The 13,465-nt window shown below is 43.0% G+C and overlaps 1 protein-coding gene across 5 annotated transcripts in view; it reads right to left on the bottom strand.

Moving 5' to 3' along the window:
- Positions 1 to 13,465, bottom strand: part of PLXNA2 (plexin A2) — a 322,079-nt gene that overhangs the window by 50,716 nt on the left and 257,898 nt on the right. For 4 of the 5 annotated variants that reach the window (XM_066600225.1, XM_066600224.1, XM_066600226.1 and 1 more), the window contains exons 17-19: positions 4,861 to 4,954; positions 1,568 to 1,807; positions 1,306 to 1,449 (exon numbers count right to left, since the gene is read on the bottom strand). In XM_066600225.1, the coding sequence (XP_066456322.1) occupies positions 1,306 to 1,449; positions 1,568 to 1,807; positions 4,861 to 4,954 (478 nt within the window). Of the gene's footprint in view, positions 1 to 1,305; positions 1,450 to 1,567; positions 1,808 to 4,860; positions 4,955 to 12,878; positions 13,004 to 13,465 lie in introns of those variants that run through there. The other variant, XM_066600228.1, reaches the window with a different exon arrangement.

Genomic DNA, 13,465 nt, shown 5'->3' on the forward strand with positions numbered 1-13,465 from the left:
GGCTCCATACAGTATGTATACAACCTATGGTGGCTCCATACAGCATATATACAACCTATGGTGGCTCCATACAGCATATATAAAATTTATGGTGGCTCCATACAGCATATATACAGCCTATGGTGGTTCCATACAGTATATATACAACCTATGGTGGCTCTATACAGTGTATATATACAACCTATGGTGGCTCCATGCAGTATATATACAACCTATGGTGGCTCTATACAGTGTATATACAACCTATGGTGGCTCCATACAGTGTATATACAACTAGACAGTAAACTGGACACAATACACTGCAGGTGAAGCTGCTGCTGTCAGCAGTTGTACAGACTCTTAGGCCTCATGTCCACGGGGAAAATCAGGCCCACTACGGATTCTCCTTGGAGAATCCGTAGCGGGTCCCTCCTGCCCCGCGGACATGAGGCATAAAAATAAGAATTAACTTACCTCTCGTCCGCTCCAGTTCTTCCCTTCGCCACGGCGTCATCTTCTCTACGTCGCGGCCGGATCGTCTTTCTTCGGCCCGGCGGATGCGCAGGGCACGTCGGTGACGTGCCCCGCGCATGCGCCGGCCCTAAGAAAAAAGATCTGGCCGCGACGGAGAGAAGATGGAGCCGCGGCGAAGGGAAGAACCGGAGCAGGTGAGTAAATTCTGATTTTTGTCTCCCGCGGATCCGGACGGCTTCAAGAGACCCGCACGAAAATGGAGCATGGTCGAGATTTTTTCATGCTCCATTTTTTTTAAATCCCTTTTATTGACCATCCGCGGGTATTTATCTACCCGCGGGTGGTCAATGCATCCCTATGGGATGCGGATCCACAGGCAGGAGAAGAGTTAAAATCCGCTGCAGATTTTAATTCTTCTTTTGCCCGTGGACATGAGGCCTTATGCCGCTCTCACACCTGTGTGTTCAAAACGCTGTGTTTTTACGCTTTTTAGCGCACCTCATCACAATGAAGGGGTACGTTTAAAACTGATGCCCAACAATGGCAGTAAAACTGCAGCGTTTTGCCGATGCCATGTGTGAGAGTGGCCATATAGTAGAATACTACAGCATGATTTTTATATAAATGGAAATATTCGTTCTGTAACCCCCAACTCCTAGAAGCACTTCTGATAAGATGGCTATATTTGTATAGCTGGGTTTCAATTATTTTTTTCCAAGTACGGCAAAACTTAGATAAAAGGAGTAAATATACAGTAAATACAACTTACAAGATGAAAACACTTAACTACCCAAATAGCTTTTAAAGATTTAAGAACTGAAATGATTAAAGATGTTGAAGGAAGAAGCTTACAGTCACTTTGTGTTGTCCGGTGAGGTTTGGGGACTCACACAGGAGTTGTGTCTCAGATACAGTAACCGCACATGGAGTGTCCCCAATCAGCACAGTGTAGTTCAACTTGACCCCTCCTGCGGCCGGTGGACATAGGTTCTTCCCCTGTAGAGAGAGGACAAGTAACATTAATACTCTAGCTCAAGTAAACTATGTTGAGACAGGTGAATGATTCTGTACTAGTCACATTAAATCCTTTATGCCCCAAGTGCTGGCTCCTTACCTTCAGTATTATAGGAGATCCAGGCTTCTGCTCAAGGACACCTGTGTTGCTAAGAAGTTCGAAAGTTGGGTTGGGGTAATAGATGAACTTGGTGTTATTGAAGATCAGTAGTGACTGTACATTATTGAAGATAAAGCCAAACTCATCTGGTCTCTCTATAGCATCCAGTCCCGGGCGATACTCCGGTGTCAGGGCGGGTGCCCAGCATGTCAGACATGTAGCATTCACATTCTTACACACCTGAAGAGATAAAGAGAGAAATGATACATCTTCAAGGGTGCATATAAATGATGACAAAGGACATGAAAAATTATTGGACTGGCTGGCAAAGGCCTTTTAGAGAATCACTGGATACATATATTGGTTCCTGCCTTGGCCCAAATTAGGCACTAGAATACGAAGTAAAGCTTTGGTTTCATGGAGAATGACAGTTTTTTTGCTACCCGTTCGGGTTCAGTTGAAATGAAGGAAAGTTATTCAAAAATACATTCATAACACGGAAAGACAACCCTAACGTACATTGGGGCAGACATATAAAAACTATTAATTGGTATTACATATGGTGCAAAACGTACCGGCTGTGCACCAAATTCTCCAATTTATACTCAAAAGAATATGAAAAAAGCCAAAGAACAAAAAAAACCACAAACTGTATGTTACACAGTTCACTGAAATAAATACAAGTCACCGTGCGCCATTCTTCAGAACACTGGCACTTTTCCTTCTAAGGGCTTCTTTAGACGACCGTATATCGGCTCGGTTTTCACGCCCAGCTGATATACGGTGTCCTTGTCTGCAGGGGGGTGGGATGGAAGAGCCAGGAGCAGGAACTGAGCTCCCACCCCTTCACCGCCCCTCGACACTATTTGCAATGGGAGGGGCGGGACAGGGGTGGAACTAAGCACTGGTACTTAGCTCGGCCCCCATCTGGCCCCCTCCTATTGCAAACAGTGGCGAGGGGCGGGAGCTCAGTTCCTGCTCCTGGCTCTTCCATCCTCCTTCCCTTGCAGACAAGGACACCGTATATCGGCTGAGCGTGAAAACTGAGCCGATATACGGTTGTCTGAAATAGCCCTAAGTCCCATGAAATATTCGGAATTCAGCATTTTTGTATATGCCAAAGCAGTTATACTGCATAATATATCCTATTGAACAGACCTGCGGCATTCAGTATGTAGGTAGAACAAGGCAGACCCTACATTGTGGATGGCATACCCACACAGCCAATACCAGGAAAGGTTTTTTGCAACATATCGTGACTAAACACTGAAGCCTTTTCCATCCTGGTAGGCTTACCTCGTGAATATTATAGCTACTGACCATTAACCGAGTTGGCTGCGAATCAGTTCGAAGTTCTACAAAAGTTTTTTTTCATATATATATATATATATATATATATATAAGCTGCATCCAGACGGTTTAGTTTGGTGTCCCTCTTAATTTTTTGCATCCCCTTTGTTAATTTTTTCTTGTGTGGCTAAAATACTCATTTACATATTTTTCCATATATAGTTTATATCTTGCCCCCAGGTTTCAGTTCTATCCACTTCTATAGATTGTTTATTTTTTTTTTGCTTTTGTTTTGGAGTAAATATGTATATTCTAAAACATTTTTTTACTCTTAATAAACTCCAGATATTTTATCCCCTAGACTCTATACTAGTGGAATGAGTCATATAACATTCTTCAGGTAAGCTCCTGCCTGGTGTGTCCTGAACGGGCTCCTATCAGTCATTTTATATACCCACTTTAGTGCCCATTATGTGAGATTATAAAAGAAGCCATACAAATATTTAACATTTTATTATGTCCAGGGGAATTTCTACATGGATTTGGTGTCACGATTTAATTGCAAATATGCTTTATAATAATTAGTTATACACAGTGATCCCTCGCTATATCGCGGTTCAATGATTGCGGCTTCAGTGCATAGTGGATTTTAGATAGACCATATATAATTCTGTTTTCACTAGATCGCAGAATTTTGTGGTAAATGCAGGAAATACAGTACATCAGTAGCGCTTGCCAACATGAGATTGTACACGGCCCATTATTGGCTGATGGAATGTGTTCTGTATCCTGGACACTGATTGGCTCACTGATTATACCATGCTGTTTGTTGTGTGTAAACTGCCGTCGCTAAAAAAAGCACGCGATTCGTTCACTTTTACAATTGTTTGGCAGTTCACCCGACAGATTGATTTGTGTAAATATAACACCGCTACTTTGCGGATTTTCACGTATCCTGGGGGTCTCTGGAATGTATTCCCCGTGATAGACGAGGGATCACTGTATTCCTATATTCAGCTTTGGGATCTCTTTTAGAACGAGTCACAGTTTTTGTATCTATGAGTGATTTACTTCTGTCTATGAGCTACATAGTCTACTCATCTGCTGTCATGCCTCATTTATATTATGGTCTGCTAGTCTGGAATGTAGAAATTTCTGATCTATTGTCTAGTGATATCACAGAATATCTATTAATTGGTATAAACACTAGAGCAAGTTTCCCGTGCTAGCGTGCGACTGACAGCGCTATTATATAATTGCCTCACGCTCTGACCGCAGAGGTGACTGACAGGGCTCTAGAATAGAGTTTGGTTTAGTTTACAGTAACGCCGCCCAGAAGTTTGGCATATGGATTCTGGCGCCATGGACAGGATGCCACCAGCTTATTGAACCTGACAAAGCGCTTGTGTGGGCATGAAACAAATAGTTCATATAACTGGAGTTGGTTTGTTTCTAAATATAGTAAAGGATAATTTGTGTTCCAATTAATGTCCCGTTTCCAATACTTGTGATACCAGCGCTAGGGGGTCCATGCCTGTTCACCAGTCCTCTCCAAAGTCTCCCATTTTATACAGACAGAGCATGCTCACTGAAGCCTAAAAAGCCACTCAAATAGTGCAAAAATAACTGAAATGCCAAGATGTGTGCTAATGCAAACTAGGTGCATTCTGTCACCAGTTTCCAGTTGAAAATGACTGACAATAGATTATCATGAACTAGTATCAGAATCAGTTTCTACAAGATGCACACGGAGTACTGCTGATGGCCACTAGGTGGTGCTATGTTCACTAAAACCTACATAATAATCGAGGTAGCGATCTAACAGGAGTGACCTTGTCAGGGAACAATAAATATGATCAAAAGGTGTCCCGTTATCTTTACAAATTATTTTCTTTTCAGCACTCTTCAGATCATATTTTCTTGAGATTTTCATGTAATTTTAGCAAGTAAAAACATAATTCTTTTGCTGTAGAAGAAAGAGCTGTTGCCTGCCAGGGACATACATTCACAGATTCCTTGCCATTGTATTTCACACGAATTCTTGGTTCTTGTATGATGTCAAGGTTGGTACCAACGACAGTTAGGGAGGTATGACCACTGTGGAAGAGAAAAAGGAAAAGAAGGCAATTGTTTCAGTATGGAAGGCAAAAACAGGGTTAACAGATAAAAGAATATGAAAGTCAGCAATAACGCTCTGAGTCAAAGTATCACCCGGACATATACACAATATCTTCTCCAATATCTCACATATTTCATTCATTATTCCAAGCAATTTGTGTCGTAAAAGTAGCCACAGAGGTCAATAACCACAAGCAGGGGGAGTCATACATGAAGTGAGGCGAGAAGCGCACCCCAGGCAGTGCCCCTCACTGAGGAGGGGGGGGGGGGGCAGAACTATAATCCACCAAAGATATTCTAAAGACTTTGGGTAGGGGAGGGGAGCCATTTGGTTTTTCCCTCAATAACCAATAGGATAGAAGCACCCCTGACCATCAGCCACTACAAGTGACACCAATGATGGAGATTGCTGGTAATTTGATCTACAGACTGATCAGATGTCATAATGCAGCGAGCTTTCTTCACTTGTCCAGGTGTGGTGATTCTTTGGAAGGGGTTTTTTTCAAATTGGACAATTTATCTCCACCGGATATAGATGTCTGCTCATTGGTGGTCCCACCGCTGGGATCCCTACTAATAATCAGAAAGGAGTTCCCAAGATCCCCCTTACTGCGAGATTTTCTGTAAGACTTCAAAATTTCCATGTAGAGATCTGTACGATTACCTGTGCTGGTTATTTCAGAGTCCAGAAGATCAGCTAGAAACTGTAAGGCCACTCTCACACGTGTTCAGAAAACGCTATTTGAAATTGCGGCATTTTTACTGTGTTTTTAAACGCAGGTCACAACATTTGACAGCGCTTTTTAATGCACTTCATTGTGATGCATGATAAGGTGCATTAGAAAGCGCTAAAACACGCAAAAATAGAACAGACAGCGCTCGAAAATCCCTGCATCAGAAATGCCGCATCTGAGCCCATGTCTGTGAGGCCCCATTGAAATCAATGGCTAATTGTGGTAAAAAGCGGTGTTTGTGAGAGTGGCCTAAGTTCAATGTAAAAAGTAATGATATGGGGAACCTTGGACAGTATCCTACAGAAGCATTCCTAGAACTCAGATGTCTCTAAAATGTGGTGAATCGGCTCCGATAAGGTATTCTTTGTACTGACTTACTGAATCGGACCATTTGACAGCTTTAGTTATCAACATATGCACTATGCCCCTATGAGCAGTATGAAAAAAGTACTCAGGCAGGTTAAAGCAAGCATCTCATTGGTTGCCGCTTGCTTTCGTGCTGCTCTTTATTGCACTTGTAAACTAAACAATCTCAGCTCATGTTATAAGGAATCTGCTGGGATTTTTGTGATTCTTGAACCCGATGCCATCTATATTTTACTCTGAATTTCTGTAAATACATACTTTGAAAGGCAAATGGGAAGAGGGGGAAGCATCATGGGGGCGGCTCCCCACCCGGTTTGGCTGGATTGACAGCTTCCTCCCTATATGTGTATAAGCAAGGACCTTATGCAATAGTAGTTGTATGTTTTGCACTGCGTACATTATCCAATCAACTTTCACATAAATTGTATTTTTACTGGTTGTAATTTTTCAGAATGCGAGTAACCATTTAGGCCAACCTGCTATCCCCCAGTCTGTATGCGGGGCATTGAAATTAAATCTGCTGCTTGGTATGTTGTAAATGGAGCTCAAAGGTAATTACAGGTTCTTTTTGATCTGTTATATTATGGGGCTTAAAGAAGAGGGAGCGCAGAGTGCGGGGCGTTTCATACTCACCTGATTCCCCGTTCCTGCGGTGTATACCATGAAGTTGGTGCGCACACAGTGTGATTCGGTTTAGCCGACTCTGTGTGAATGAGAGAACACGTGCACCGAACTGGCTGAGTTACACTGTGTGCCGCGTGCCAATTTCTCAGAGACAAAGGGCAGCAACGGGGAATCGGTGAATGTGAAACACAGCTCCCTGGACTCCTCGTTCCCTCATCTTGGAACCTCATTATGTAACTAACCCCCTAGTATATATAGGTTGGCTAGTGTAAAGGCCCATTTACACAGGACGAGTGTCAGGCAAACGATGCCCGACACTCGTCTCTGTGTCTCCGCGCTCCTGAACGGGAGCTAGCAGAGCTGGCTGGTACACGAAGCGGCCAGCAGGGGGACGGGGCAGTGCAGGAGATTTCTCTCGTCTCGCTCCCCCGCCCCTCTTCATTCACATAACACAGCCGCCGTTTACTACCAAACGGCAGCTGTTTAAGTTGAACGATGAGCTTCATTGCTTATCTTTCATTCTGCATAAACGATCAGTGATGAAGCTCATCGCTCATCGTGCAGTTTAAACAGCCACTGTTCTGTAGTGAATGGTGCCTGTGTTATGTGAATGAAGAGGGGCGGTGGAGCGAGAGGAGTGAGGTCTCCTGCACTGCCCTGCCCCCCTGCTGGCCACTACGTGACCCAGCTAGCTCTACTAGCTCCCGTGCAGGAGCATGGGAGCGTGGAGACACAGGGACGAGTATCGGGCATCGTTTGCCCAACACTCGTCCAGTGTAAATGGGCCTTTACCTAGGTTAGTTATTTCTTTCTATCTCCAAGTCTGAAGTCTTCTCTTCAGGTGGGTCATGTGATCTCATTCTGACCACCTGAGATTTACTTGACCTTATGTATTTTTTAGGAGTCAATTTTTCAGTCAGTCTACCACACAAGCTCTTCATGGGGGCAGAGGACTGGACAACAACTCCTATCAGAGTTACTGCTAATGATTAGAGGCTCCTGCCACATAGTTATAATGAAGGAGATCACAGCTAATTCTTCTGATTATACAATTATGGTCTGTAGTTTACTTAGGTGAATATAGAATGCAGAAGGTAATGGCAATGTCCTCCCAGCAGGGAGAGATGGTACTAGCTCTAACTGGTTATTGGATGGTGTGCTGATGCATCATGGATGTGTTAGCAGTGCATAGGGAGAGTGAGCAGGGAGAACTCTCAGCATCAAAACAGTCCCCAATAAGCATCAGGCAGGAGGCTGAACTGTATGGAAGTGACTGCAGTACACAGGGGAGACATCCAGAGTGTGACAGGCAATCCGGTAAGGAGTGCAGGGATGGAAAAATATGTTTTCACTGGAGTGGCCCTTTCAAATACAGTTGTTTTTTTATGTTGCAGCGTTTCAAAGTAAAACATAGATGTGTATAATGTACATAGCTGCCGGGATTCTATACCGCTGTGCTTCGAGCAGCATAAGACTCCTGTCAGTTTTCCTTTAAGCAGATGAACATGTATGATCTCTATATATTTTATTACCCTGTGTTAAAAAAACCCTGCCTATTATTTCCAAGCTACAGTAACACTTTATATGACGACATTGGTCATGGTTTCCCTTGATCATACACGTCAGCACTTAAGGGAAAATGCTGTCAAATGACTTTATGTAAGAATTCTAATCTGTATCCTATAAAAGAGTGTAATACCAATAAGCAATGCTGGCGAAGAATAGGACAGAGCCAACCATGGAGGACTCCATACAGATCAATAACATTACTGTGCAGAATTACGGCATTGTAACTCCACATTCATATTATTGCTGGCCAAAATCAATGGAAACACTTGAGATCAATACAATTTTGACATGAGAATGTATATTTGCTGATATTTATTTTCACACTCCATGAGGTCATCGTCTTGATTTACTCGCAGGGATACAAAGAGTAACAGAAAGAAGACATCTTGTTAGCCCTTCTAACTGACCGCTGGTGCTAATTCTTTTGTGTAACGCAATATTCTGCTGCCATAAGCTGTGTCGTAGTTTATCATAATGTGACGGTCCTCCCTTATCTGAAAACCATCAATGCTGAAATGCTGTGTGTTATACTGATCTGTAGACTGACCTAGAAGGATGCCCCATACACAGAATATTGCAGTATAGGATAAAGCTAAGGGTGAGATTTAGGCCTCTGGCATGCGGTTTCTTCTGTCCATACGCTGTCTGAGTAAGTAACGGACTTGACTTGGACAGCCCCATATTAGTCAAGAAACACATCCATTTTTTTTATACAGACACATGGATCACAAAAAAACCCTTGTAGTGTACTTATGGATGAGACTCGCCCAAGTCAATGGAAATACAAAAACAATGGATAGCACTCAGATATTTTCCACGTGCAGTTTGTGTGTTTTCGTCTTTATGAGATGCAGAAAAAAAAGAATTGTCCTGGTTTCCTTTTTTTTGGATGGCATACAATTTTTTTTTTAAAGTACCGTGTGCAGATAGCACCCAGAAGGGCACATGGATGGAGAAATGGCAATGTTTAGCAGATACAACATGCATGAAGATTTTCTTTGGACCTTGCAAGTGTTTCAATCTGTTTTGCTGGTCGACTTCACGTATCATGGGAAATAATATGGATTTGCCCATTTGTATTTTTCTATGTGTCTAAGTAAAATCTACACAATTAACGCTTACTATTTCGCAGCCTGTACAATTACTGGTCAGAGCCAACATTTTTAGTGCTATAGACGTAACAATTATCAGTGCTGATTGCCAATAGTCTGGATCATTTACAGTAATCTTTACATTTATGGGCATCTCAAAGTGTACTTAACTTTTTAGACAACTTCTGCTTATTGGTCGCTGCATGCGTTGGAACGGGACAACTATTGTTTAGAATCCCAGGGGAGCGCGTGAATCTGTCCCATGTAAAAGGGCCATATCTATCAGCCTCTGTGTGTCTCATCAATCTTGTAATATACTTTCATTAAAATGCTGTTTTTTCTTTACCACTGTAAATCAAGGCGGAAGTGCTGCCCCTCTACAATCCACTGCTTGTTGTTAGGTATTGATAAATTTGAGATCAATGGAAACAGACACTCACAGTTTTGTTGCAGAATATTAAAGATGTTTTCCATATCAGAGGTGTTCAGTGTGACCACCTTTGCCACTTGTCATGTTCCTGCCATACACCTTGCAACATATCACAGTTGACTAATGCAATGGCTTCTGTCATGCATCCTCGCAGGTCATGGTGGGTGGTAAGGGGTGTGTGTAGAATTTAACACTTCCCCGTATGGAAAAAAAATCACAAGGTGTATGGTCTGGGGAATGTGGAGGTCAAGGAAGAAGTTCACGTTACGTTCCCCCACAAGGCTTATTCACCTTGCCAGCAGGAATGTACATATGGCGTTTCAACTGAATATAATTAGACACCGCTTGGATATACCAAACACATCATAGTTTTATTAGAACAGACAAGTATACAACAAATACATTGTCATATCACCAACGGAAAACCTCTGACCCTGGTCTACACTGAGAGGGGGAAACCTGCCTATAAGCAGAGTAATTGTCCTGATAAGGATGGCCCCATATCAGGAACCGAGGTCCAAACTGACTCTCCCTAAACAAAGATCAGCGATATTAACTCCAGCAAATAGAACATGAACCAGGAACACAGACAAACCACAAGACCAGGGGACTAATCAGACAAGACATGCTTCAGACACAAGCGTCCGCACACCTACAGACGAAAGGGAATTCAGACAGAAACACTTAGTGATGGCAGGCTGGAGCAATCCACACAATCAGCCAGCCAAATCAGCCCCCACCTGTATCGATGTGCTCCAGATTGTACTTTGTACTACAGATCCCAGGAGCACAAACTATCACAATGTGACAGTTCACCATTGTCACCACCTGCATGGCCAATCCATCTGTTTGGTAGTCACCGCTCACTTCTGACTTCATTGTGATAATGTGGGAAGGGAGGGGGGTAGGCGCTGCCCTGATGGAAGATAAAACCTGGGATTTCCTGTTCTGTCTGCGGCAGAAGCCATATCTGTAGAGTCCGGGTACGAAATCCCCGAGATTGTTTCATCATGGAAGAAGAAGGGGCCGGGCACTTTCCTATAGATTATAGAGCAGAACACATTCACCTTTGGGGAGTCACTCATACGCTCCACGTAGATGGGTGGGTTCCCCTCCCCCACATTCTGCCATTACGTTTGGTGCCCAAAAGGTGGAAGGCGGCTTCATCACTAAACACTGCATGAAACCAGCTCTTTCCATTACAGCCTGCATACTCTCGCAGAAAGAACGTCGCCGCGCTTGACGTCCGGTTTTAGGGCCGGTAACAATTACAATCGATAGGGATAACATTGCAAACATTTGCACAGAATCTTCCACAGTCGGCGGCAGGACGACCAATTCTCTGCTCGCTCTGACGACCTCTGTGTTAACCTTGCACGGATGGACCGCTGTTTCCAAGTTTACTGATGGACGGACGGATGATTTTCACTTACAGATAGAACCCCTTTCCTTAAAATTGGAGTTCCACTTATGAATTCTGTACCCACTGGGTGCATCTACAGCAGAGTTGGTTTAAAAATGACGTTGCAAACGAACAGACAGGTAGATGTGAAAATCAAGCAGACAAAACGCTCTCCTGTCTTCTTCTGGCAGTCATTTTGCCTTATATCCCCGTAGCGACGTCTACAGCAGAATAACACTTTTGGGTCACATTTAGCAAAACTAACAGTAAGAAGTCCTTGTTGCCATAGCAACCAATTACAGTGCAGCTTTCATTTTACCTCAGCAGCTTTAGAAATGAAAGCTGTACTGTGATTGGTTTGACAACACGGACCGGTCCCATGGTGGACATTTTGCTAAATGAAAATTTTTGATTTTCCATTTCCATTAATATCAAATTTCTGTATCTAAGTGTCATTAAAGGTGAGTTATGGGGGTTTCACATAGTTATGGGGGTCTCACACAGTATATAAACCAAGAGCTGGTGGTTAGACGTGAATATTTTACCTTTAAACGATGCAAGCGACATACAAGTCTAGTGTAACCTACAGAGTTCTTCTTTTTAGTTCTGCTCTTCTTCACGGAGGACATTTTAAATGCATTCCAAAGTACTGAGGAAATGAAAAGACTAATATATACAAGGCTTCGGCTGTAATATGTGAAAATCTATAAATTCCCTACTTATTAAGACAATGTGAGAGGAGCCCTATGTGCTATGAAGTTGTATTTGGTTAAGGCTTATCATGGAGAACATTCAGGGACCACAAAAATGTCGCTGCAGACCTTCTGAAAAGGCTTCTGCCGGCGCTGTAAAGGTCACCATGTAATTGCAGTTCCCCTGGGTTAAGGCTACAAGATGCCACGAGCCAAGTAGACCTCGTTCTCTTTACTGCTTATATATCCAGATATTCTAATGAGTTTGCTAATATGAAGAAATGCGTAATAAGAATGCATAACAGTGCTTAGTGAAAATATGGGTGTCTTCCAAGAAGATCTGCCCACAGCTATGTGTTAATAGCAGGTCGGTCTAACATGAGCTTTGTGGTGCTATGGGGATTGGCGTTTTATAGACATTAGACAACAGAAGTCTGGTAAAAGGTCTCTGGACAGATATGCGAGTGTTCCCATAGTGAGCGGCTATAGGTGTTCTGGGAATCGTACAGATCCCTCCGATGATTAACCTGCTTTTGCTGCAGACAATGTTTTTAGTATTAGCGGTGTAAACTTATAAATATGTGCTTGTTTTCACAGCAAGCCTCCAAAATCACTTAAATTCACTACTTGGGATTTAACCTGCCTCATTCATTAGGCCCGTGGCATGAGATATTGCAGAGTCCCACATGAATCATTTCACTATCCCGTACAGATGAAGTAGTGCAGCAATTTCTTTCATCTGTTAATAGCTCCCATTTTTGCTTTATGGTTGCACTTACAGTGACATTTGGTTTGGCTCCAAACAATTTGTGATTCTTTCTATGTTCGGCGGTCATTTACCTTCTTGGTTTTGTAAGAAAAATAATTATAAATAAATAACAATTCTGAGTACTCTCAAATAACTCACTTTTGTAAGCAGCAAAATCTAGATGGTGTTTAACTCTTCGGGCACACCTGTTGGTCCGGGTGACAGAATAAGCTGCCATGCTTGTATGTGAGTATTTCTGGCCATTGTGTGAGTTGTGTCCTGCGCTTATCACCAGTTTACTCCTCTGCAGGCTCCCATTGTAAATGACAGTTTGCCCTGATCAGATGGGTGGAGACTCGCTGCTCCTGTAGACTGCACATGGATGAAACAGCAGATTCTGTTCTCTGCTTCTGTCTCATTCAGCCCCTCCTCCCTCACCTCTCCATAGACATCTATGGGCAGCATATATGTGTGCGATTTTGTACAACTCCTCCCTCCTCCATAGACCTCTAATTTGATCCTTCAGTGAGCTAACAACCCATCTTGGCAGACCAACACGCATGTTAGCAAGTGAATGAACAGCGTATGAGGGAGGGTGATGAGGAGCAGCTTGGCAAGTCGAGAAAGAGCTTCTTCTCTGATAAGGTATATTACAAAGTTTCTAACATTCACCACCACTATTGATTTATGCAGTTTGTTGAAACAACTGTGACCATTTAGGGACCTTTCACACGGGATGGAATTACACGGCTGCAGAATTCCACACCAAAATCTGCAGGCCTAATTGCAGACTTTGATGCAGAACTGCAGGCAGGCTTTAAGCTATGCTCAATT

This window comes from Eleutherodactylus coqui, chromosome 4 (genome assembly GCF_035609145.1).
Source record: "Eleutherodactylus coqui strain aEleCoq1 chromosome 4, aEleCoq1.hap1, whole genome shotgun sequence".
In the NCBI taxonomy this organism is placed as follows: Eukaryota; Metazoa; Chordata; class Amphibia; order Anura; family Eleutherodactylidae; genus Eleutherodactylus; species Eleutherodactylus coqui.